Genomic DNA, 26,329 nt, shown 5'->3' with positions numbered 1-26,329 from the left:
TGCCCCTCATTGATGCCCCCTCCCATGGCCACGTCCCCATGTCCCCATTGATGCCATCCCGCCATGACCATGTCCTCCATTGATGCCCCCTCATGACCATGTCCCCATTGACCCCACCCACCATGACCATGTCCCCATGTCCCCATTGATGCCATCCCCCCATGGCCATGTCCCCATGTCCCCATGTCCCCATATCCCCATTGATTCCCCCCCATGGCCAGGTCCCCCATTGACCCCACCCACCATGACCATGTCCCTCATTGACCCCTACCCCCATGGCCATGTCCCCATTGAGGCCCCCCCATGGCCATGTCCCCATGTCCCCATTGACCCCACCCACCATGGCCATGTCCCCATGTCCCCATTGATGCCTTCCCCATGGCCATGTCCCGTGTCCTCCATTGATGACACCCCCCCATGTCCCTGTCCCCCCCTGCTGACCCTGCCCCCAGTGACCGTGTCCCCGTGTCCCCAGTGAGCACAGCCGCCACTGGTTCTTCAAGGGGCGGCTGGTGGTGGACAGGCAGGAGAAGCCGCAGTCGCTCTTCCAGAGCATCATGGGAACCCAGAGCTCCAGCAACCCCAACAATGTCATCAAGTTCTCGGACAACAGCAGGTGGGACCCATGGGTGCCCCCTGGTATCAAGGCTGGGGGTCCCTGGGGTGGCTGTCACCCATGGGTGACCACGGCATGGAGGTTGGGGGCGTCCCATCACCCGTGGGTGATAATGGCATGGAGGTTCGATGGTCCCATCACCCATGGGTGACCATCGCATGGACACTGGGGGATCCCTTCACCCATTGGTGACTGTGGCACGTAGACTGGGAGGATCCCGTCACCCGTGGGTGCCCATGGAATGGAGTTTGGTGGTTTCATCACCCATGGGTGGTGATGACATGAAGGTGGGGCAGATCCGTCACCCATGGGTGATGATAGCTTTAAGGTTGAGGTGTCCCGTCATCCATGGGTGATGATGACGTGAAAGTGGGGCAGTTCTATCACCCATGGGTGGTGATGACGTGAAGGTTGGGCAGTTCTATCACCCATGGGTGATGACGACATGGAGATTTGGAGACCCCATCACCCATAGGTGATGATGACTTCAAGGTTGAGGGGTCCCATCACCCATGGGCAATGATGGCTTCAAGGTTGAGGTGTCCCATCACCCATGGGTGATGTTGGCTTCAAGGCTGAGGAGTCCCATCACCCATGGGTGATGTTGGCTTCAAGGTTGAGGAGTCCCATCACCCATGGGTGATGATGGCATGAAGGTTGGGCAGATCCATCACCCATGGGCGATGATGACGTGGAGGTTGGGCAGTTCCATCACCCATGGGTGGTGATGACGTGAAGGTTGAGGTGTCCCATCACCCATGGGTGATGATGGCATGAAGGTTGGCCAGTCCCATCACCCATGGGTGGTGATGACATGAAGGTTGGGCAGATCCATCACCCATAGGTGGTGATGACGTGAAGGTTGAGGTGTCCCATCACCATGGGTGATGACGCCATGGAGGTTTGGGGACCCATCATGGCTCCCGCCGGTGGGTGACGCGTCCCCTGTCCCCTCAGCGCCATCCGGGGGGTGCCGGTGACGGCGCTGTGGCCCCAGCACCCGGCCGAGCCGAGCCCCTTCGAGAAGAGGACAACCATCCGCCACGTCATCTTCACCGCCGAGACCCACAACTTCCCCACGGGTGGGTGGGTGGGGGCGTGGCCTGAGGAGTGGGCGTGGCCTGGGAAGTGGGCGTGGCCTAACTTGCCCCCCCCCAGCCGTGGCCCCCTTCAGCGGTGCCACCACGGGCACCGGCGGGCGCATCCGGGACGTCCAGTGCACCGGCCGCGGCGCCCACGTCATCGCCGGCACCGCCGGGTACAGCTTCGGCAACCTGCTGCTGCCCGGTGAGAGCCCGGGGGGCACCCAGAGACCCTCGGACCCCCCCGGGGGGCACCCAAAGACCCCGGGACCCCCCCGGGGGGCACCCAAAGACCCTCGGACCCCCCTGATACCCCTGGGACCCCCCTAAACCCACACAGGACCCCAAATACCCCTGGGACCCCCCCAGCACCCCTGGGACCCCCCTGGGGGGCACCCAAAGACCCTCGGACCCCCCCTAGCACGCCTGGGACCCCCCTATACCCCCCCAGGACCCCCAGTACCCCTGGGACCCCCCTATACCCTCCCCAATACCCCCAATACCCCTGAGACCCGCCTATACCCCCCCAGGACCCCCAATACCCCTGAGACCCGCCTATACCCCCCCAGGACCCCCAATACCCCTGAGACCCCCCTATACCCCCGAGACCCCCCTATACCCCCCCCAATACCCCTGAGACCCCCATGTACCCCCCCAGGACCCCCAATACCCCTGAGACCCCCCTATACCCCCCCAGGACCCCCCAATACCCCCCCCCAGGACCCCCAATACCCCTGAGACCCCCCTATACCCCCCCCAATACCCCCAATACCCCTGAGACCCGCCTATACCCCCCCAGGACCCCCCAATACCCCTGAGACCCCCCTATACCCCCCCCCCAGGACCCCCCAATACCCCCCCCCAGGACCCCCCAATACCCCTGAGACCCCCCTATACCCCCCCCAATACCCCCAATACCCCTGAGACCCCCATGTACCCCCCCAGGACCCGCAATACCCCTGAGACCCCCCTATACCCCCCCAGGACCCCCAATACCCCTGAGACCCCCCTATACCCCCCCAGGACCCCCCAATACCCCCCCCCAGGACCCCAAATACCCCTGAGAGCCCCCTATACCCCACCAGGACCCCCCAATACCCCTGAGACCCCCCTATACCCCCCCAGGACCCCCCAATACCCCCCCCCAGGACCCCAAATACCCCTGAGAGCCCCCTATACCCCACCAGGACCCCCCAATACCCCTGAGACCTCCCTATACCCCCCCAGGACCCCCAAATACCCCCCCCCAGGACCCCAAATACCCCTGAGAGCCCCCTATACCCCACCAGGACCCCCCAATACCCCTGAAACCCCCCTATACCTCCCCAGGACCCCCAATACCCCTGAGACCCCCCTATGCCCCCCCCCAGGACCCCCAATACCCTTGAGACCCCCTATACCCCCCCCCAGGACCCCCTATACCCCCCCCAGGACCCCCAATACCCCTGAGACCCCCTTATACCCCCCCCCAGGACCCCCCAAATACCCCTGGGACCCCCCTATACCCCCCCCAGGACCCCCCAAAACTCCCCTTGTCCCCCCAAATCTGAGGTCCCCCCACCCTTGGGACCCCCCAAGTTCCACCCTTGGGACTCCCACCCATACCTGGGTGTCCCCCCCCCACCCTTGGGACCCGCCCCCCCCCCAGGTTACGAGCTGCCCTGGGAGGACGGGGCGCAGCCGTACCCCACGTCCTTCGCCCGCCCCCTGGAGGTGGCCATCGGGGCCAGCGACGGCGCCAGCGACTACGGCAACAAGTTCGGGGAGCCCGTGTTGGCCGGTGAGCGGGGACCCGCCCCGGGGACACCTGGGGACCCCTTGGGGACATCTGGGGACCTTCAGGGGTGCTCAAGGACTTCTGTGGTCTTGGGGACCCTTGGAGACGCCCATTGGCCTTGGGGACCCTTAGGGACACCTTATGGCCTTGGGGACCCCTTGGGGACCCCTGGGGACCCTTAGGGACACCCTATGACCTTGGGGACCCCTTGGGGACGTCTGGGGACCTTCAAGGACTTCTGTGGTCTTGGGGACTCTTGGAGACACCCTGTGGCCTTGGGGACCCCAAGGATATTTGGGGACCTTCCAATGGCACTTAAAGTTTTCCATGGTCTTGGGGACCCTCAGGGACACCTTACAGCCCTAGGGACCCTTTGGGGACATCTGGGGACCCTTCAGGGACACCCTACAGCCCTAGGGACCCTTTGGGGACTTCTGGGGACCCTTCAGGGACACTCAAAGACCTCTGTGGTCTTGGCGACCCTTGGAGACACGCTATGGCCTCGGGGACCCCAAGGACATTTGGGGACTTTCCAATGACACTCAAAGACCTCCACGGTCTTGGGGACCCCTGGGGACCCTCAGTGACACCCTACAGCCCTGGGGACCCCTTGGGGACATCTGGGGACCCTTCAGGGGTGCTCAAGGACTTCTGTGGTCTTGGGGACCCTTGGAGACACCCTGTGGCCTTGGGGACCCCAAGGATATTTGGTGACCATTCGATGACACTCAAAGACCTCCACGGTCTTGGGGACCCTCAGGGACACCCTACAGCCCTAGGGACCCCTTGGGGACATCTGGGGACCCTTCAGGGGTGCTCAAGGTCTTCTGTGGTCTTGGGGACCCTTGGAGACACCCTATGGCATTGGGGACCCCAAGGACATTTGGGGACTTTCCAATGACACTCAAAGACCTCCACGGTCTTGGGGACCCTTGGGGACCCTCAGTGACACCCTACAGCCCTGGGGACCCCTTGGGGACATCTGGGGACCCTTCAGAGTTGCTCAAGGTCTTCTGTGGTCTTGGGGACCCTTGGGCACACCCTACGGCATTGGGGACCCCAAGGACATTTGGGGACTTTCCAATGACACTCAAAGACCTCCACGGTCTTGGGGACCCTTGGGGATGTTGTGGCACCCCTCGGGGTGGCTCTGGGGTGACATGGGGAGGTGACACGGTTGGGTGTCCCCAGGCTTTGCCCGCTCCTTCGGGCAGGTGCTGCCGGGGGGGCAGCGGCGGGAGTGGATCAAACCCATCATGTTCAGCGGGGGCATCGGCGCCATCGAGGACGAGCACGTCCGCAAGGAGCCCCCCGAGCCCGGTGAGACCCCCCGGGGGCACCCAAACCTCCCTGGGGTCACCCAAACCCCCCCAGGACCCCCAACAACCTCATGGGACCCCCAAACCCCCCCCGGGACCTCCAATACCCCCTGGGGCACCCAAACCCCCCCCCGGGACTCCCAACACCCTCATGGGACCCCCAAAACCCCCTGGGACACCCAATACCCCCCTGGGACCCCCAAACCCCCCCTGGGACCCCCAAAACCCCCCTTGGGACCCCCAAATCCCCCTGAGACCCACAACACCCTCATGGGACCCCCCCAATCCCCCCCGGGACCCCCAAATTCCCCCCAACTTCCCCCTGACACCCCCAATCCCCCCCCATCCCCCCCATCACCCCTGGGACCCCCAAATCCCCCCCAAACCCCCCCTGACACCCCCAATCCCCCCCAACCCCCCTCAACCCCCCCCAACACCCCCAACCCCCCCTGACACCCCCCAATCCCCCCCCTCCCCCTCCCTCACCCCTGTCACCCTCAAATCCCCCCCCCACCCCCCCTTTTTCACCCCTGGGACCCACAAATCCCCCCCAAGCCCCCCCTGACACCCCCAAATCACCCCCCACCCCCCCTTTTTCACCCTTGGGACCCCAAATCCCCCCCCACCCCCTCTTTTTCACCCCCGGGACCCCCAAATCCCCCCCCCAACCCCTCAAGCTCCTCAAGAGGGGGGATTTTTTTTGGGGGGAGTCTCACCCATGTCCCCCCTCCGTGTCCCCCCCCGTGTCCCCCCCATGTCCCCCCTCCCAGGGATGCTGGTGGTGAAGGTGGGGGGCCCCGTGTACCGCATCGGTGTGGGGGGGGGCGCCGCCTCCTCCATCCAGGTAAAGGGTGGGGGGGGTTCCTTAGGGTGGGGGGGGGTGTTGGGGGGTGCCCAGGTGTCCCCACAGTGTCCCCCCCCCCAGGTGCAGGGGGACAACGCGGAGGAGCGGGACGCGGGGGCGGTGCAGCGGGGGGACGCCGAGATGGAGCAGAAGATGAACCGGGTGCTGCGGGGGTGCATCGAGAGCGGGGGGGGGAACCCCATCTGCAGCATCCACGACCAGGGGGCGGGGGGCAATGGTACGGGGGGACGGGGACATGGGGGACATGAGGGGACACGGGGGACATGGGGGGTCATGGGAGGACATGGGGATGTGGGGGGATATGGGGGACGTGGGGGACGTGGGGGGACAACAACCCCATCTGCAGCATCCAGGACCAGGGGGCAGGGGGCAACGGTACGGGGGGACGGGGACATGGGGGACACGGGGGACACGAGGGGACATGGGGGACACGAGGGGACATGGGGGGACATGGGGACATGGGGACATGGGGGGACAACAACCCCATCTGCAGCATCCACGACCAGGGGGCGGGGGGCAACGGTATGGGGGGACAGGGACATGGAGGACATGAGGGGACATGGGGGGACATGGGGACATGGGGGGACATGGGGGGACATGGGGATGTGGGGGGATGTGGGGGACATGGGGGGACAACAACCCCATCTGCAGCATCCATGACCAGGGGGTGGGGGGCAACGGTACGGGGACAGGGGGACATGGGAACGTGGGGGATGTGGGGGGACACGGGGGGACATGGGGGATGTGGGGACATGGGGGGTCATGGGGACATCGGGATGGGGACACGGGGATGTGGGGACATGGGGGGACACGGGGGGACATGGGGACGTGGGGGACATGGGGGGATGTGGGGACATGGGGGACATGGGGACATGGGGGGACATGGGGGATGTGGGGACATGGGGACGTGGGGGGACATGGGGGGATATGGGAGGACATGGGGGGACACGGGGTGTCATGGGGGTGTCCCCATGTCCCCGCTGTCCCCAGGGAATGTGCTGAAGGAGCTCAGCGAGCCGGCGGGGGCCGTCATCTACGCCAGCCGCTTCCAGGTGCCCGCCCCCGCCATGGGACCCCCACCCATGGGACACCCACCCATGGCACCCCCCCACCCACAGGATCCCTACCCATGGCACCCTCACCCATGGGACACCCACCCCCATGGGACACCCCACCCATGGGACCACCCACCCTCTGTCCCCCAGTGCCCCCTGTGCTCTCAGTGCCCCCTGTCCCCCTGGTGTCACTGGTGTCCCCTGTCCCCCTGGTACCACTGGTGCCTCTTGTCCCCTTGGTTCCCCCTGTCCCCCCCCAGGACCCCCCGTCCCCTTGTCCCCCCAGTTCCCCCCCAGTACCACCCGGTGTCCCTTGTCACCCCAGTGCCACTTGTCCCCTTGGTTCCTCTGTCCCACTGGTGCCCCCTGTCCCCTTTGTGTCCCCTGTCCCCCTGGTGCCCCTTGTGCCCCCAGTACCCCCTGTCTCCCTGGTGCCACTGGTGTCCCCTGTCCCCCTGGTGTCCCCTGTCCCCTTGGTTCTTCTTGTCCCCCTGGTGTCCTGTGTCCCCCTGGTGCCCCTTGTCCCCTTGATTCCCCCTGTCCCCTGGTGTCCCCTGTTCCCCTGGTTCCCCCCGTCCCCCCCGGTGCCCCCCGGCCGCGGTGACACGGCCGGTGGCAGCTGGGGGACCCGACGCTGAGCGTGCTGGAGCTGTGGGGCGCCGAGTACCAGGAGTCCAACGCGCTGCTGGTGCGGCCGCCGGGGCTGGGGCTGCTGCGGCGCCTGGCCACCCGCGAGCGCTGTCCCCTCTGCGTGGTGGGGACCGTCACCGGGGACGGGCGGGTAAGGGGGCGCGGGGCGGGGGGGGACACCGTGGGGACACTGTGGGGAGATGGGGTGGGGGGACGTGGGGATGTGGGATGTGGGGGCACGTGGGACATAGGGATGCAGAGACATGGGTGGCACCATGGGGATGTGGGGACATGGGATGTGGGGATGTGGGACATGGGGGACATGGGGACGTGGGATGTGGGGACATGGGACATAGGGATGGAGGGACATGGGGGACACCATGGGGACATGGGGACATGGGGCGAGGGGAGATGGGATGTGGGGAGATGGGATGTGGGGATGTGGGGACATGAGATGTGGGGACATGGGATGTGGGGATGTGGGACCATGTGACACAGGGATGCTGGGACATGGGGGACACCATGGGGATGTGGGGACATGGGACGTGGGGACATGAGACATGGGATGTGGGGATGTGGGACATGGGGGACAAGGGGACGTGGGATGTGGGGACATAGGACATAGAGATGCAGGGATATGGGGGACACCGTGGGGGCGTGGGGACATGGGACATGGGATGTGGGGACGTGGGATGTGGGGACATGGGACCATGTGACACAGGGATGCAGGGACATGGAGGACACCATGGGGACGTGGGGACATGGGGACATGGGGACATGGGATGTGGGGACATGTGGACATGGGGGACATGGGATGTGGGGATGTAGGGACATGTGATATAGGGATGCAGAGACATGGGGGACACCGTGGGGACATGGGACATGGGACATGGGGTGTGGGGACGTGGGACATGGGGGACATGGGACATGTGGGGATGGGGGACATGGGGACATGGGACGTGGGATGTGGGACATGGGGGACATGGGGACGTGGGGGACATGGGGGGATGTTGGGCCCCGGGGCCAGGACACGGGGGCCTGGAGGGACCTGGGGAGCTTGAAGGACACAACAGGGACCTTGGGGTGGCTTTTGGGGGTCCCTGGGGTCCCTTGGGGTCCCTGGGGGCAGGAAGGGTCCTGGGGGCAATTTGGGGACGCCCCGGTCCCACTGACCCCCCCCCCCCCACCCCAGATCATGCTGGTGGATGACCTGGAGGCGCCGGTGCCCGAGGGGGGGTCCCATGAGGGGCTGCCCACCCCCGTCAACCTGGAGCTCCAGTGGGTGCTGGGCAAGATGCCCCGCAAGGTGAGGGGACCCCTGGGGGCACCCACTGTGGTCACCCCAGGGTGTCACCTGGGGTGTTGGGGACCCCCCCCATGAGGGATGGGGATGGCCCAGTTGGGAATGGGGACACCCAATGGGGATGGGGACCTCCATGATGGTGGGGACCACCCAATGGGGACACCCAATGGGGGTGGGGACCACTGTGATGATGGAGACCCCCCAATGGGGTTGGGGACACCCCAGTTGGGAATGGGGACACCCATTGGGGGTGGGGGCCACCATGATGATGGAGACCACCCAATGGGGACACCCAATGGCAATGGGGACCTCCATGATGATGGAGACCCCCCCCAATGGGGTTGGAGACCTCCATGATGATGGAGACCCCCCCCAATGGGGACACGCAATGGGGAGAGGGACCACCATGATGATGGGGACCACCCAGTGTGGATGGGGACCCCCCAGTTGGGAACGGGGACACCCAACAGGGGTGGAGACCTCCATGATGGTGGGGACCACCCAATGGGAGTGGAGACCTCCATGATGATGGAGACCACCCAATGGGGCCACCCAATGGGGATGAAGCCCCCCCATGGTGATGGAGACCACCCAATGAGGATCGGGACTTCCCAGTTGGGAATGGGGCCACCCAATGGGGATGAAGACACCCATGGTGATGGAACCTCCATCCCCTCGTTCCCCCCCAGGAGTTCGTGCTGCAGCGGGTGGCCCCCACCCTGCGCCCGCTGGCCCTGCCCCCGGGGCTGACGGTGCGGCAGGCGCTGGAGCGGGTCCTGCGGCTCCCGGCGGTGGCCAGCAAGCGCTACCTCACCAACAAGGTACCCGTGTCCCCTCCGTGTCACCCGGCGTCCCCAACCCCGGCCATGGGCCCCTCTGGGCCACCCAGCACCCCTGTGCCTGCATCTGTGGTGGCCGTGGTCCCCTCCATGTCACCAATCCCTTCCGTGTCCCCAACCCACTTGGTGGCCACAGTCCCCTCCATGTCCCCAGTCCCCTTGTGTCACCAATCCCTTCTGTGTCACCAACCCACTTGGTGGCCATGGTCCACTCCATGTCTCCTAACCCCTCTTGGTGGCCATGGTCCACTCCATGTCCTCTGTCCCCTTGTGTCACCAGTCCCCTCCATGTCACCAACCCACGTGGTGGCCATGGTCCCCTCCATGTCCTCGATCCCCTCTGTGCCACCAGTACCTTCCGTGTCACCCACCCCTCTCCATGTCCCCAATCCCCCTCCATGTCCCAGCTGCTCCTCCCAGTGTCCATGTCCCACACGTGTCCCATCCATGTCCCTCCATGATGTGTCCCCGTGGCCACCTCCCAGCCCGTGTCCCCCCACTGACGCTGCTGTCCCCGGGGCAGGTGGACCGCTCGGTGACAGGGCTGGTGGCCCAGCAGCAGTGCGTGGGGCCCCTGCACACGCCGCTGGCCGACGTGGCCGTGGTGGCCCTGTCCCACTTCGACACGGTGGGGGCGGCCACCGCGCTGGGCGAGCAGCCAATCAAGGGCCTGCTGGACCCGGCCGCTGGTGCCCGCCTGGCCCTCACTGAGGCCCTCACCAACCTCGTCTTCGCCCGCATCACGGACCTCCGCGTGAGTACGGCGCCACCACCACCGCGCCAGGTCCACCTGAGGTGGCTACGGGAGCGGTGACGTGGCTATGGGATGGTCATGGCATGGGAGACATGCCACCACCACAGCAAGGCCGTGGCGTGGCTACGGGAGCAGTGACATGGTCATGGCGTGGCTACGGGATGGTAATGGCGTGGGGGACATGCCACCACCATGGCATGACTATGGCATGGCCACGGGTGACTATGGAGGAGCCAAGGCATGGCCATGGAGGACCATGGCATGGCCATAGGGGACTATGGCATGACCATGGCATGGCCAAAGGGGACCACCATGATGTGGTCACACCATGGCATGGCCATAGAGGAGCATGGCATGGCCATGGGTGACTATGGTGGGGCCAAGGTGTGGCCATGGAGGACCATGGCATGGCCGAAGGGGACCACCATGATGGTTCACACCATGGCATGGCCATAGGGGACCACCAAGGCATGACCATGGCGTGGGCAAAGGGGACCATGGCATGACCATGGCATGTCCATAGGGGACCACCATGATGTGGTCACACCATGGCATGGCCAAGAGCACCCATGGCATGGCCATGACACAGCAATGGGACATGAGGCCACAGCGTCCATGCCACGGCCACAGGGACCACGTCATCGTCCCACCAGAGCTGTGCTATGACTCCAGGGGCCGTGGCAAGGTCACGTCATGGCCATGGGGAGCCACCAGGACCATGTCACTGCCGTGGGGGCCAAGCTGGTGTCACCAGGGCCACGTCATGGTCAGGAGGGGCCATGGCACGGCCACGGCCACCACGTCATGGCCATGTGGTGGCCACTGAGACTGCCACTAGACATGGGGTGGGAGGTGACGAGGAGGTTGGGGGCTACCAGGGGACAACTTGGGGAGTCGAGGGTGGCAGGAGGGGGGTGGGACATGGGGTGGCTTTGACTTCTCCCCTCCTCCACTGTCCTGTGTCCTTTAATGTCCCCTTTGGTGTCCCCATGTCCCCCCCTCCCTGGTCCTGGTGGCTCCCCATCCTCCACATCCCCGTGTCCCTGCCTTGGTGTCCTCCATGTCCCTGTGTCCCCATCTTCTCTGTCCCCCTGGTGTCCCCATCTTTGTCCCCCTGCTGTCCCCATTGTTGTTCCCCTGGTGTCCCCACCTTCTCTGTCCCCCTGGTGTCCCCACCTTCTCTGTCCCCCTGGTGTCCCCATCTCTGTCCCCCTGGTGTCCCCACCTTCTCTGTCCCCCTGGTGTCCCCATCTCTGTCCCCCTGGTGTCCCCCTGGTGTCCCCATCGTTGTCCCCTCGGTGTCCCCAGGACGTGAAGTGCTCGGGGAACTGGATGTGGGGGGCCAAGACGGGGGCCGAGGGTGGGGCGCTGGTGACGGCCTGCGAGGGGCTGGTGGCCCTCCTGCACCACCTGGGGGTGGCCATCGACGGGGGCAAGGACTCGCTCAGCATGGCCGCCCGCGTGGGCACCGACACCGTCCTGGCACCCGGTGAGTCCCGCGGCCGGGGGGGGAGCGGTGGGTGCTGCTGGTGTGGGGTAGGGGTGCGATGGCCACCACCGTGGTGGAGGAACCCCGAGGTGTCACCACCAGGAGGGTAGGGCATGGGTGCCACAGCGGTGGGGTGGAGCCATGGGGGCCACCACCATGATGGTGAGCTGTGGATGCCACAGTGGGGTGGACCCATGGGTGCCACCACCATGATGATGGGTCGGGGTGCCACAGCGGTGGGATGGACCCATGGGGGCCACCACCATGATGATGGCTCAGGAGTGGCACAGCACCAGGACCCATGGGTGCCACCACCATGATGACGGGTTGTGGGTACCACCACCATGATGATGGCTCAGGGGTGCCACAGCACCAGGACCCATGGGTGCCACCACCATGGTGATGGATCATGGGTGCCACAGCAGTGGGATGGCCCCATGGGTGCCACCACCACGATGACGGCTTGTGGGTGCCACCACCGCCATGATGCGTCACGGACGCCACCACCATGGCACTGTGACCCATGAGTGCCACCACCCCTGGCCATGGGTGCCCCACTGTGACCCCTTATGACCCCCAACCCCTTGGTGACCCCCCATGACCTCTTGCCCCCTCCCCAGGCACCCTGGTGGTCTCGGCCTACGCCGTGTGCCCCGACATCACGGCCACCGTCACCCCCGACCTCAAGTGTCCTGATGGTAAAGGTCAGTGACCCCAGAGAGGGATTGGGTGCCCTCAGGGTGCCAGGGCCACCCCATAGGGGTTGTGGGGTGCCCTGGGGGGTTTTGGGGTGCCCTCAGGGTGCCAGGACCACCCCATAGGGGTTGGGGGGTGTCCTTGGGGTGCTGGGAACCCTGTGAGGTTTTGGGGTGCCCTCAAGGTGCCAGGGCCACCCCACAGGGGTTGTGGGGTGCCCTTGGAGTGCTGTGAACCCTGGGGGAGTTTTGGGGTGCCCACAGGGTGCCAGGGCCACCCCATAGGGGTTGTGGGGTGCCCTTGGGGTGCTGTGAACCCTGGGGGAATTTTGGGGTGCCCTCAAGGACCACCTCATAGGGGTTGTGGGGTGCCTTTGGGGTGCTGTGAGTCCTGGGGGGTTTTGGGGTGCCCTCAGGGTGCCAGGACCACCCCATAGAGGTTTTGGGGTGCCCTGGGCTGGGGTGGGCCCCCTGGGTGCCTTTTGGGGTGCTGGCGGGGGGTTTGACACCTTCTATAGATTTTTAGGGTCCCCAGAAGGGATTTGGGGTAACTTTGGGGGGGGTGGTGACACCCTGGGAACATTTTGGGGTGCTGTGACTCCTGGGGGGGGTTGGGGTGCCCTCAGGGTGCCAGGACCACCCCATAGGGGTTGTGGGGTGCCCTTGGGTGTGGTGTGATCCTGGGGGGTTTTGGGGTGCCCTCAGGGACCCAGGACCACCCTATAGGGGTTGTCGGGTGCCCTCAGGGACCCAGGGCCACCCCATAGGGGTTGTGGGGTGCCCTGGGGGTGCTGTGCCCCCTGGGGGGGGTTGGGGTGCCTTTGGGGTCGCCCATGGGTGTTGGGTCCCCCCAGGGGCGCTGCTGTGGGTGCAGCTGAGCCCGGGGCAGCACCGGCTGGGGGGCAGCGCCCTGGCCCAGGTCTTCTCCCAACTGGGCGACGCGTGTCCCGACCTGGAGCACCCCGAGAGCCTGGCGGGCGCCTTCGGCGTCACCCAGCGCCTGCTGGAAGGTGGGTGCTGGGGGGGGGGGGATTGGGCTGTAGGGGGAGGATTTGGGGTGTATGGGGGGGGATGAGGGTGACACGGGGTGACATGGATGACATGGGGTGACAGGATGACGGGGTGACACAAGGTGACAGAGGGTGTTGGAGGGTGACGTGGGGTGACACGGGGGTGACAGAGGGTGACACGGGGTGATGGGGTGACAGGGTGATGGAAAGTGATGTGGGGTGACACGGGCTGACAGAGGGTGACATGGGTGATGTGGAGTGACACAGGGTGACGTGGGGTGACATGGAGTGATGTGGGGTGACACGGGGTGATGGAAGGTGACGCGGGGTGACAGGGTGGCATGGGGTGACGCAGGGTGACAGAGGGTGATGCGGGGTGACACAGGTGATGGGTGACACAGGTGATGGGGGTGACACAGGTGACATGGGACGATAGGGAGTGACGGGGTGACGTGGGGTGATGCGGGGTGACAGGTGACATGGAGTGACGTGGGGTGACACAGGGTGACATGGGTGATGTGGAGTGACACGGTGACAGAGGGTGACGGGGGGTGACACGGGGTGACAGACGGTGATGGGAGGTGACATGCGGTGACGGGGGGTGACACGAGGTGATGGAAAGTGATGCGGGGTGACACGGGATGATGGAGGGTGACACGGGGTGATGCGGGGTGACGGTGGTGCGAGGTGACGCGGGGTGATACAGAGTGATGTGGGGTGACGTGGGGTGACAGAGGGTGACACGGGGTGACACGGGATGACGGAGGGTGACACGGAGTGACGTGGAGTGACACAGGGTGACGTGGGGTGACACGGTGATGGAGGGTGACGGGGGTGACACGGGGTGATGGAAAGTGATGTGGGGTGACATGGGATGATGGAGGGTGACACAGGGTGACGCGGGGTGACAAGAGGATGATGGGTGACACGGGGTGACATGGGGTGATGCAGAGTGATGTGGGGTGACGTGGGGTGACGGAGGGTGATGGGGGTGACGCGGGAGTGACGGGGTGACACGGGGTGATGGAAAGTGATGCGGGGTGACGCGAGGTGACATGGGGTGACATGGGGTGATGCGGAGTGATGTGGGGTGACGGGCTGACACAGGGTGACATGGGTGATGTGGAGTGACACGGTGACAGGTGACACAGGGTGACAGAGGGTGATGGGAGGTGACACGCGGTGACGGGGGTGACACGAGGTGATGGAAAGTGATGCGGGGTGACATGGGAGGATGAAGGGTGACGTGGGGTGACGCGGGGTGACAGAGGGTGGTGCGGGGTGACGCGGGGTGATACAGAGTGATGTGGGGTGACGGTGACAGAGGGTGACATGGGGTGACACAGGGTGATGGAGGGTGACACGGAGTGACGTGGAGTGACACAAGGTGACGTGGGGTGACACAGGGTGACGGGGGGTGACACGGGGTGATGGGGTGACACAGGGTGATGGAAAGTGATGCAGGGTGACATGGGATGATGGAGGGTGGCACGGGGTGACATGGGGTGACGGAGGGTGACGCGGGGTGACCTGGGGTGCTGCTGCCCCCAGAGCGGGCGCTGAGCGCGGGCCACGACGTGAGCGATGGGGGGCTGCTGGGCTGCGCCCTGGAGATGGCCTTCGCCGGCAACTGTGGCCTCCGCCTGGACATCGCCACCGTCCCCCCCCGGCGCCTCCCGTGAGTCACTGTCACCTCCCTCCGCCCCGGGGACACCCCGGAGACATCCTGGGGACACCCCGGGGACACCCCAGGGACACCCCACCCTGGGGAACCCCACTCGGGACCTTCCCATCTTGGGGGACCTCTTGGAGAACCCTTGCAGAACCCTTGGAGAACCTCAACCTCCACGTCCCACCTCTCGTGTCCCCATGTCACGTGCCCCATGTCCTCCTGTCCTCCGTGTCCCCACAGCCCCATGTCCTCATGTCCCCATGTCCCCTTGTCCACATGTCCTCACGTGCCGTGTCCCCAAGTCCCTGTATCACCGTGTCCCTGTGTCCCAATGGCTCATGTCCCCACATCCCCCTTGTCCCCCATGTCCCCAAGTCCCATGTCCCCCTGTCCCCATGTCCTCATGTTCTCTATGTCCCATGTCCCCACATCCCCAGATTGCCCATCCCCATGTTCTCATGTCCCCATGACTCCATGTCCCCAGGTCTCCTATGTCCCATGTCCCCACATCCTCCGTTCCCATGTCCCCATTATCCCATATCTCCATGTCCCCATGTCGTCATGTCCTCATGTCGCCATGTCCCATATGTCCATGTCCCCATGTCCTCATGTCCCCATGTCCCATGTCCCCACATCCTCCATTCGCAGATACCTCCATGTCCCCATGTCCTCATGTCCCCATGTCCCCATTATCCCATGTCTTCATGTCCCCATTGTCCCATGGTCCATGTTCTCATGTCCCCATGACTTCATGTCGCCAGGTCTCCTATGTCCCATGTCCCCACATCCCCACATTCCCATGTCCCCATGTCCCCATGTTCTCATGTCCCCATCCCCATGTCCCATGTCCCATATCTCCATGTCCCCATGTCTCCACATCCCCACATCCCCACATCCCCATCCCCATGTCCCCATGTCCCCATGTCCCCACGTCCCCACGTCCCACATCTCCACGTCTGACGTCCCGTGTCACTCTCTTCCCCCTCCGCGTCCCTCGTCCCCTCAGCGCTGGCCGTGCTCTTCGCGGAGGAGCCCGGGCTGGTGCTGGAGGTGCCGGTGGCCACCAGCGTGGACGTCTGTCGCCGCTACCAGGAGGCCGGCGTGCGCTGTGTCCCCATCGGCCACAGCGGCCCCTATGGGCCCGATGCCATGGTGAGGGGACACGGGGGTGGCAGGGGAGATGGTCCTGAGGGCATGGGAGGGGACTGAAGGTGTGGACCTGCAGATGTGTCCCCATGGGGTCATGGTGGGACAGGAGGTGGCCATGGCCATGTACCCCTGGTGTCATGGTGGGACAGGAGATGGCCATGGCCGTGTCCCCATGGCTGTGTCCCCATGGTGTCATGGTGGGACAGGAGATGGCCATGGCCATGTCCCCATGGCTGTGTTCCTGTGGTACTATGGTGGGACAAGAGGTGGCCATGGCCATGTCCCCATGGCTGTGTCCCCATGGTGTCATGGTGGGACAGGAGATGGCCATGGGTATGTCCCTGTGACTGTGTCCCCATGGTGTCATGGTGGGACAGGAGATGGCCATGGCCGTGTCCCCATGGCTGTGTTCCTGTGGTACTATGGTGGGACAAGAGGTGGCCATGGCTGTGTCCCCATGGCTGTGTGCCCATGGTGTCATGGTGGGACAGCAGATGGCCATGGGTATGTCCCCAGGGCTGTGTCCCCATGGTGCCATGGTGGGACAGCACATGGCCATGGGTATGTCCCCAGGGCTGTGTTCCCATGGTGGTGGCCATGTCCCCACGTCCCTGACTGTCCCCAAGTCCCCATGGCAGGATCAGGTGGTGGTGGCCATGGTGGTGACCATGTCCCTCACCATCCCCATGTCCCCATGGCAGGTTCAGGTGGTGGTGGCCATGGTGGTGGCCATGTCCCTCACCATCCCCATGTCCCCATGGCAGGTTCAGGTGGTGGTGGCCATGGTGGTGGCCATGTCCCTCACCATCCCCATGTCCCCATGGCAGGATCAGGTGGTGGTGGCCATGGTGGTGACCATGTCCCTCACCATCCCCATGTCCCCATGGCAGGACGAGGTGGTGGTGGCCATGGTGGTGGCCATGGTGGTGGCCGTGTCCCTCACCATCCCCATGTCTCCATGGCAGGATCAGGTGGTGGTGGCCATCTCTGCGTGTCCCTGACCCATCCGCATGTCCCCATGGCAGGCTCACGTGGTGGTGGCCATGATGGCAGCCATGTTCCTCACCATCCCCATGTCCCCATGGCAGGATCAGGTGGTGGTGGCCATGGTGGTGACCATGTCCCTCACCATCCCCATGTCCCCATGGCAGGTTCAGGTGGTGGTGGCCATGGTGGTGGCCATGTCCCTCACCATCCCCATGTCCCCATGGCAGGTTCAGGTGGTGGTGGCCATGGTGGTGGCCATGTCCCTCACCATCCCCATGTCCCCATGGCAGGATCAGGTGGTGGTGGCCATGGTGGTGACCATGTCCCTCACCATCCCCATGTCCCCATGGCAGGACGAGGTGGTGGTGGCCATGGTGGTGGCCATGGTGGTGGCCGTGTCCCTCACCATCCCCATGTCTCCATGGCAGGATCAGGTGGTGGTGGCCATCTCTGCGTGTCCCTGACCCATCCCCATGTCCCCATGGCAGGCTCACGTGGTGGTGGCCATGATGGCAGCCATGTTCCTCACCATCCCCATGTCCCCATGGCAGGATCAGGTGGTGGTGGCCATGGTGGTGGCCATGTCCTTCAACATCTCTGTGTCCCCATGGCAGGATCAGGTGGTGGTGGCCATGGTGGTGGCCATGTCCTTCAACATCTCTGTGTCCCCATGGCAGGTTCAGATGGTGGTGGCCATGTTCCTCACCATCCCCATGTCTCCATGGCAGGTTGAGGTGGTGGTGGCCATGGTGGTGGCCATGTCCCTCACCATCCCCATGTCCCCATGGCAGGTTCAGGTGGTGGTGGCCATCTCTGTGTGTCCCTCATCATCCCCATGTCCCCATGGCAGGTCGAGGTGGTGGTGGCAGGCGCCACCGTGGTGGCTGAGCCCGTGGGGGACCTGCGGGCCATCTGGGAGGAGACCAGCTTCCGGCTGGAGCGGGAGCAGGCGGCCGTGGAGTGCGTGGCCCAGGAGGAGGCCGGGCTGCACCGGCGCTGGGGACCCACCTTCACCCTCACCTTTGACCCCTTGGAAGAGCCTCCACTGCTCCGGCATATGGGTGAGGGGTGTGGGGGAGAAGGTCATGGTGGGGGGGGTGCGGTCATGGAGGTCTGGGAGGTCATGGAGGTCTGAGTGGTCATGGGGGCCTGGGGAGGACATGGGGGTCTGGAGGCCATGGGGGTCTGGAGAGCCTTGGGGTCTAGAGGGATCATGGGGGTCTTGGGGGGTGATGGAGGTCTGAGGGATCATGGAGGTCTTGGGGGTCATGGAGGTCTGAGGGATCATGGGGGTCTTGGGGGTGATGGAGGTCTGGATGATCATGGCGGTCTGGGGGGACATGGAGGTGTGGGAGGTCATAGGGGTCTGGGGAATCATGGGGGTCATGGGGGTCCAAGAAGATATGGTAGGTCATGGGGATCTGGAGAGCTGTGGGGGTCTGAGGGATCATGGGGGTCTTCGGGTCTTGGAGGTCTGAGGGATCATGGGGGTCTTGGGGGACATGGGGGGTGGGAGGTCATGGGGGTCTGAGGGATCATGGGGGTCTGGAGAGCTGTGGGGCTCTGAGGGATCATGGAGGTCTTGGAGGTCATGGAGGTCTGGGGAGACATGGGGGTCTTGGAGGTCATGGAGGTCTGAGGGGTGATGGGGTCTTGGAGATCATGGGGGTCTTGGGGGACATGGGGGTCTGGAGGGCTGTGGGGGTCTGAGGTATCATGGAGGTCATGGAGGTCATGGAGGTCTGAGGGATCATGGGGGTCTTGGGGGACATGGAGGTCTGGAGAGCTGTGGGGGTCTTGGGGGTCATGGAGGTCTGAGGGATCATGGGGGTCTTGGGGGACATGGAGGTCTGGAGAGCTGTGGGGGTCTTGGGGGTCATGGAGGTCTGAGGGATCATGGGGGTCTTGGGGGTCGTGGAGGTCTGAGGGGTGATGGAGGTCATGGAGATCATGGAGGTCTTGAGGGACATGGATGTCTGGAGATCCAGGGGGGTCTGAGGGACCGTGGACGTCATGGGGCTCTGGGGGCCCCATGGGGCTCTGGGTGGGTCTGCAGTGGTCCAGGGGCCAAGGTGGGTGACGCTGGTGTCCCCAGAGCTGCCGGGGCCGCGGGTGGCCATCCTGCGGGAGGAGGGCAGCAACGGGGACCGGGAAATGGCGGCCGCCTTCGTCATGGCCGGCTTCCAGGTGAGGGACCCCCACCCCCCTCGTGGCCCAGGGGGACCCAGGTGTCGGGGGTGGGTGGTCCCATGGTGGGACCCAGGTGTCCAGGTTGGGTGGCCCCAAGGTGGGACCCAGATGTCCAGGGGTGGATGACACAGGGGTTGGGTGGCCTCAGGGGTGACCCACGTGTCCAGGGGTTGGGTGGCCCCAAGGGGTGACCCAGGTGTCCCGGGTTGGTGGCCCAGGGTGGGAACCAAGGGTTGGTGGCCCCAGGGGGATGACCCGGATGTCCAGGGGTGGGTGGCCCAGGGGTTGGGTGGCTTCAGGGGTGACCCAGGTGTCCAGGGGTTGGGTGGCCCCAAGGGGTGACCCAGATGTCCAGGGGTTGGTGGCCCCAGGGGTTGGTGGCCCCAGGGGTGACCCAGATGTCCAGGGGTGGGTGACACAGAGGTTGGGTGGCCTCAGGGGTGACCCACATGTCCAGGGGTTAGGTGGCCCCGAGGGGTGACCCAGGTGTCCAGGGGTTGGGTGGCCCCAAGGGGTGACCCAGGTGTCCAGGGGTTGGGTGGCCCAGGGGTGACCCAGGGGTTGGTGGCCTCAGAGGTGACCCAGGTGTCCAGGTTGGGTGGCCCAGGGGTGACCCAGGGGTTGGTGGCCCCAGGGGTGACCCAGGTGTCCGGGGTTGGTGGCCCCAGGGGGTTGGTGGCCCAGGAGGTGACCCAGGTGCCCGGGATGGGTGCCGCGGGGTCTGGGGGTGACCCGAGGGTCGGGGTGTCCCCCCCAGGTGTGGGACGTGACCACCGAGGACCTTTGCTCGGGTGCCGCCACCCTCGATGGCTTCCGGGGCCTCGTCTGCGTTGGGGGCTTCAGCTACGCCGACGTCCTGGGCTCCGCCAAGGGTGAGACCTCGGGGTGCCCTGGGTCGGGGTGCCCTGGGTCAGGGTGCCCCTGGGTTTAGGGTGCCCCCGACGTTGGGGTGTCCCTGGGTCAAGGTGCACCTGGGTTTGGGGTGCCCCTGGGTTTGGGGTGTCCTGGGTTAGGGTGCCCCTGGTTTTAGGGTGCCCCCGACATTGGGGTGTCCATGGATCAGGGTGCACCTGGATTTGGGGTGCCCCTGGGTTTGGGGTGTCCCTGTTTCAGGGTGCCCTGGGTTAGGGTGCTCCTGGTTTTAAGGTGTCCCAGGTTTTGGGGTGTCCATGGGTCAGGGTGCCCCTGGTTTTGGGGTGCTGGGTGGGGGATTCCCCAGTTTGGGGTTGCCCCTCATTTAGGGTGCAGGGTTTGGGGTGCTGGGGGTGTCGGGGTGCTGGGTGGGGGGATCCCTAGTTTGGGGGTGCTGGGTGTCGGGGTCCCCATTTTCGGGGTGCCCCTGGATTTGGGGTGCTGGGTGCTAGGGGTGTGGGTGCTAGGGGGGGGTGGGGGTCCCCATTTTTGGGGTGCCCCTGGATTTGGGGGTGCTGGGTGCTATGGGTGCTGGGTGGGGGGGTTCCCATTTTTGGGGGGCCCCTGATTTGGGGTGCTGGGTGTGTGGGTGCTGGAGGTGCTGGGGGTGTGGGTGCTGGGGGTGCTGGGGGTGGGGGTGCACCCACTTTTGGGGTCCCCCCCCAGGGTGGGCGGCCGCCGTGCGGTTCCACCCCCGCGCCCGGGACGCCCTGGAGCGGTTCCGCCGCCGCCCCGACACCTTCAGCCTCGGCGTCTGCAACGGGTGCCAGCTGCTGGCCCTGCTCGGCTGGGTGGGGGTGCCCCAAGGTGGGTGGGGGGCACCCATGGGTGGGGGGGGTGTGTCCTATGGGGGGGGGGTCTCATGGAGGGAGGGGAGGGCACATATGGGTGGGGAAGGCACCCATGGGGGGTGGTGGTGGGGGTCCCATGGGTGGGGAGGGTCTCATAGAGGGGGAGGGCACCTATGGGTGGGGGGGGGCACCCGTGGGTGGGGAGGGGGATTCCCATGTTGGGGGTGGGGGGGGGTGTCCCATGGTGGGGTGACCCATGGGGGGATGTGGTCCCTTGGGAGGGGGTGTCCCATGGTGGGAGAGGGGGGGGCACCCATGGGTGGGGGGTGAATGTCGCTGTGGGGGGGCGGGGGGGGGTGGGAGTCCTGGGGAGGGAGGGACCCTGCGAGTGTCCCCTGGGTGGGGGGGAGGGGGGTGGTGGGGGGTGTCCCTTGGGAGGGGGGTCCCCAGGGTGGGGTGGGGTCCCTTTGGGGGGGCGTGTGGGTGTCCCCAGGGGTGTCCCTGGGGGGGGGGGTGACACTGTGGGTGCAGGGGGGGGTGGGTGTCACTAGGAGTGTCCCTGGGGGGATGGTGTCCCTGGGGGGGTGGGGTACCTTGGGGGGGCACCCATGGGTGGGTGGGGTCCCTGGGGTGTCCCCAGGGTCCCCGCAGTGACCCGTGTCCCCAGAGGGGGGCGCCCCCCCCGCCGTCACCCTCTGCCCCAACGTGTCCGGACGCTTCGAGTCGCGGTTCGTGACCGTGGGGGTGGGGCCGGGGCCCGCCCTGATGCTGCGCGGCCTCCAGGGGGCGCTGCTGGGCGTGTGGGTGGCGCACGGGGAAGGTACTGGGGGCACTGGGGGTACTGGGAGGGGTGGGGGGGGCGGGGGGGGTGGGGATACTGGGAGCACTGGGGGGAGTGGGAGTACTGGGAGCGCTGGGGGGGTGGGGGGAGTGGGGGTGATGGGGGGAGTGGGGATACTGGGGGTACTGGGAACACTGGGAGGACTGGGAGTGCTGGGGGGGGGGGTGGGGATACTAGGAGGAGTGGGGATACTGGGAGTACTGGGAGCACTGGGAGCGCTGGGAGTACTGGGAGCACTAGGAGAACTGGGAGCACTGGGAATACTGGGAGGACTGGGAATACTGGGGATATTGGGAAGACTGGAAGGAGTGGGAGGAGTGGAGATGCTGGGATTACTGGGAGCACTGGGAGGACTGGGGATACCGGGGATACTGGGGGGACTGGGAGGAGTGGGGATACTGGGAGTGCTGGGAGCACTGGGAGTGCTGGGAGGACTGGGGATGCTGGGAGGACTGGGAGGAGTGGGAGCACTGGGAATACTGGGAGGACTGGGAGGAATGAGGGTACTGTGAGGACTGGGAGGGCTGGGAGGAGTGGGGATACTGGGAGTACTGGGAGCACTGGGAGCACTGGGAGCATTGGGAGGACTGGGGATACTGGGAGGACTGGAAGGAGTGGGAGGAGTGGGGGGAGTGGGAATACTGGGAGCACTGGAGGGAGTGGGGGAGTGGGAGGAGTGGGGATACTGGGAGTACTGTGAGTACTGGTTGTACTGGGAGTAGTGGGAGCACTGGGAATACTGGGAGGGCTGGGAGCACTGGAACCACTGGGGGCACTGGGGGAGCACTGGGAGCAGTAGGGGCACTGGGGGCACTGGGAGCACTGGGAGGGCTGGGAGCACTGGAACCACTGGGGGCACTGGGGGAGCACTGGGAGCAGTAGGGGCACTGGGGGCACTGGGAGCACTGGGGGTCGCTGGGAGCACTGGGCACACTGGGGGGCACTGGGGGAGCACTGGGAGCAGTAGGGGCACTGGGGGCACTGGGAGCACTGGGGGTCGCTGGGAGCACTGGGCACACTGGGGGGCACTGGGAGGCACTGGGGGGGTACTGGGGGAGCACCGGGGAGCACTGGGGGGCACTGGGAGCACTGGGAGGCACTGGGGGACACTGGAGGCACTGGGACCACTAGGAGGCACTGGGGGGGCACTGGGCACACTGGGGATACTGGGGGTCACTATGAGGGTACTGGGGGCGTCACTGGGGGACACTGGGAGCACTGGGGGGGGCACTGGGAGCTCTGGGGATACTGGGAGTACACTGGGGACACTGGGAGCAGTAGGGGCACTACAGGCACTGGGAGCACTGGGAGAGCACTGGGCGCACTGGGAGAGCACTGGGCGCCACTGGGGGAGCACTGGGGGATAGTGGGAGTGCACTGGGAGCTTTGGTGCTGCTCCCCACCGAGAGGGGGCGCCCCTCCCCCCCCAGGGCGGTTCCACTTCGCGCCCCCGCGGGGCTGGTGGCGGCGCTGGGGGCGGGGCTGGGAGCACTGGGAGCACTGGGAGGACTGGGGATACTGGGAGGGTACTGGGGGGAGCACTGGGGGACACTGGGGGAGCACTGGGAGCACTGGGGACACTGGGGGGGGCACTGGGGGAGCACTGGGAGGGAGTGGGAGCATTGGTGGGTACTGGGTGCACTGGGAGGCACTGGGAGGCACTGGGGGGTACTGGGGGAGCACCGGGGGGCACGGGGGGGCACTGGGAGCACTGAGGGACACTGGGGGTGCACTGGGCACACTGGGAGCAGTAGGAGCACTAGGGGCACTGGGAGCACTGGGGGTCACTGGGGGCTACTGGGGGAGCACCGGGTGGCACTGGGAGCACTGGGAGCCCGTTAGGCTTCCCACCGACAGGGGGCGCCCCCCCCTCCCCAGGACGGTTCCACTTCGCGGCCCCGGGGGGGCTGGAGGCGGCGCTGGGGGCGGGGCTGGTGCCGTTGCGGTACGTGGACGACAGGGGGCGCCCGACGAGCGAGTACCCGCAGAACCCCAACGGGTCGCCAGGGGGCGCTGCGGCGCTGAGCTCCCCCTGCGGGCGCCACCTGGCGGTGATGCCGCACCCCGAGCGCGGGGTGCGCCCCTGGCAGTGGCCCTGGTGGCCCCCGCAGTGGGGCAGCCCCACGGCGAGCGGCGGCAGCGCCCCCTGGCTGCGCATGTTCCGCAACGCCTGCGAGTGGTGCCTGCGCTGGCCCCACGGCGAGAGCTGAGCCCCACGGAGCTGCCCCACACCTCACCCCCCTGCCCCACATCCTGCCCCACACCCTCTGCCCCTGCCCCACACATTGCCCCCCTGCCCCACGGCCTGCCCCACACATCGCCCTGCCCCATATCCTGCCCCACACCTCACCCCCCTACCCCACACATCGCCCTGCCCCGCATCCTGCCCAACACCCCCCTGCCCCACATCCTGCCCCACACCTCTGCCCCACACCCTCTGCCCCACACCCCCCAGCCCCACACCCTCTGCCCCACACCTCTGCCCCACACCCTGCCCCACACCCTGCCCCACACATCCCGTGCCCCACACCCTGCCCCACACACCTCTGCCCCACACCCCCCAGCCCCACACCGCCTGCCCCACACCGCTCTGCCCCACAGCTCTGCCCCACACCCTGCTGCCCCACACCCTGCCCCACACCCCCTGCCCCACACTGCTCTGCCCCACATCCTGCCCCACACCCCGCTGCCCCACACCCTGCCCCACACCCCCTGCCCCACACCACTCTGCCCCACACCCTGCTCCACACCTCTGCCCCACACCCCCTGCCCCACACTGCTCTGCCCCACATCCTGCCCCACACCCTGCCCCACACATCCCGTGCCCCACACCGTGCCCCACACACCTCTGCCCCACACTGCCTGCCCCACACCGCTCTGCCCCACAGCTCTGCCCCACACTGCTGTGCCCCACACCCCGCTGCCCCACACCCTGCCCCACACCCCCTGCCCCACACCACCCTGCCCCACACCACTCTGCCCCACAACCCCTGACCCACACCCCCCTGCCCCACACCCTGCCCCACAGAGGCCACGGAGGGGGGGCGGGGCCTCCAATAAAATGGGGGGCACCACGTGGGGGAGGGGCGAGGAGTTATTGGGGGGCACCTGGAGGGGGGGAGGGGCAGCACCCAGAGACCTGGGGGGGGGAGGGGCAGCACCCGGAGGCGTTGGGGGGGGGGAGGGGAGGGGGTTGGTCACGTGCGCGCACGGGGACACCACGCTCCTGCCCCTCCCCCCACCCGCCACCTCCGGCCATTGGGCCCCCCCCCCCCCCCCCCCAGGGGGACCCCAACGTCCGGGGGGTGGGGGAGGGGCAGCCCAAAAGGTCCCCAGGTGGGGGGTGGGGGGAGGTGTCAGCCGCCCCTCCCCCCCCCCGTGGGAGAATCCCGGCCTCCGGGTTCCCACGCGCCGCCCCTCCCCCCCCCGCCCCGGCGGGTGCCGGACACGTGCGGGATCAAAGGGGCCGCCGGGGAGGGGGGAGGGGCGGACACGGGCGTCCAGAGTGAGTCCACCCTCCCCCAGTGCTCCCAGTACCACTCCAGTGCTCCCCCAGTTTCGCCCAGTGCCCCCCAGTTGCCCCAGTGCCCCCCAGTGCCTCCAGTGTTCCGTCCCAGTGCTCCCAGTACCCCCCAGTTGTCCCAGTGCTCCCAGTACCCCCCAGTTTCCCCCAGTGCCTCCCCCAGTTTCCTCCAGTGCTCCCAGTTCCCCCCAGTGCTCCCAGTTCCCTCCAGTTCTCCCAGTGCCCCCCCAGTGCTCCCAGTTCCCCCAAGTGCTTCCAATGTTCCCTTCAAGTGCCCCAGTTTCCCCCAGTGCCTCCCCCACTTGTCCCAGTGCTCCCAGTACTCTCCGGTTTCCCCCAGTGCCTCCCCCAGTTCCCCCCAGTGCTTCCAGTTCCCTCCAATTCTCCCAGTGCCCCCCAGTGCTCCCAGTGCCCCCCCAGTGCTCCCAGTGTACCCTCTGAATGCTCCCAGTTTCCCCCAGTGCCATCCACTTGTCCCACTGCTCCCAGTACCCACCAGTTTCCCCCAGTGCCTCCCCCACTTGTCCCAGTGCTCCCAGTGTCCCCCCGTGCTCCCAGTGCTCCCAGCGCCCCTCAGTTCCCCCAGTGCTCCCCAGTTGTCCCAGTGCTTCCAGTGTTCCGTCCCACTGCTCCCAATTTCCCCCAGTTTCCCCTAGTGCCCCCTAGTTGTCCCAGTGCCCCCCAGTGCTTCCAGTGTTCCATCCCAGTGCTCCCAGTGCTCCCAGTTCCCCCCTCGTGCTCCCACCGCTCTCAGAGCACCCACTGTGCCCAGTGCTCCCAGTGTCCCCAGTAGTCCCCACTACCCCCAGTGCTTCCAGTAACCCCCCCAG

The 26,329-nt window shown here is 66.3% G+C and overlaps 1 protein-coding gene across 1 annotated transcript in view; it reads left to right on the top strand.

Annotated features, from left to right (window-relative positions):
* Positions 1–24,186, top strand: part of PFAS (phosphoribosylformylglycinamidine synthase) — a 29,702-nt gene extending 5,516 nt beyond the window's left edge. Inside the window, exons 7-29 of the mRNA XM_068406621.1 lie at positions 476–616; positions 1,574–1,698; positions 1,775–1,903; positions 3,347–3,478; positions 4,667–4,795; positions 5,565–5,638; positions 5,720–5,876; positions 6,650–6,711; positions 7,334–7,495; positions 8,537–8,650; positions 9,337–9,468; positions 10,010–10,240; positions 11,549–11,729; positions 12,350–12,433; positions 13,279–13,434; positions 14,986–15,102; positions 16,110–16,258; positions 18,093–18,303; positions 19,338–19,429; positions 20,190–20,304; positions 21,011–21,151; positions 21,803–21,955; positions 23,855–24,186. Of these exons, the coding sequence (XP_068262722.1) occupies positions 476–616; positions 1,574–1,698; positions 1,775–1,903; positions 3,347–3,478; positions 4,667–4,795; positions 5,565–5,638; positions 5,720–5,876; positions 6,650–6,711; positions 7,334–7,495; positions 8,537–8,650; positions 9,337–9,468; positions 10,010–10,240; positions 11,549–11,729; positions 12,350–12,433; positions 13,279–13,434; positions 14,986–15,102; positions 16,110–16,258; positions 18,093–18,303; positions 19,338–19,429; positions 20,190–20,304; positions 21,011–21,151; positions 21,803–21,955; positions 23,855–24,186 (3,319 nt within the window). The remainder of the gene's footprint in view (positions 1–475; positions 617–1,573; positions 1,699–1,774; positions 1,904–3,346; positions 3,479–4,666; positions 4,796–5,564; positions 5,639–5,719; positions 5,877–6,649; positions 6,712–7,333; positions 7,496–8,536; positions 8,651–9,336; positions 9,469–10,009; positions 10,241–11,548; positions 11,730–12,349; positions 12,434–13,278; positions 13,435–14,985; positions 15,103–16,109; positions 16,259–18,092; positions 18,304–19,337; positions 19,430–20,189; positions 20,305–21,010; positions 21,152–21,802; positions 21,956–23,854) is intronic.
* The last annotated feature ends 2,143 nt before the right edge of the window (positions 24,187–26,329 follow it).

This window comes from Nyctibius grandis, chromosome 8, assembly GCF_013368605.1.
Source record: "Nyctibius grandis isolate bNycGra1 chromosome 8, bNycGra1.pri, whole genome shotgun sequence".
Taxonomy (NCBI): domain Eukaryota; kingdom Metazoa; phylum Chordata; class Aves; order Nyctibiiformes; family Nyctibiidae; genus Nyctibius; species Nyctibius grandis.
This window is presented reverse-complemented; position numbering and strand designations above follow the sequence as displayed.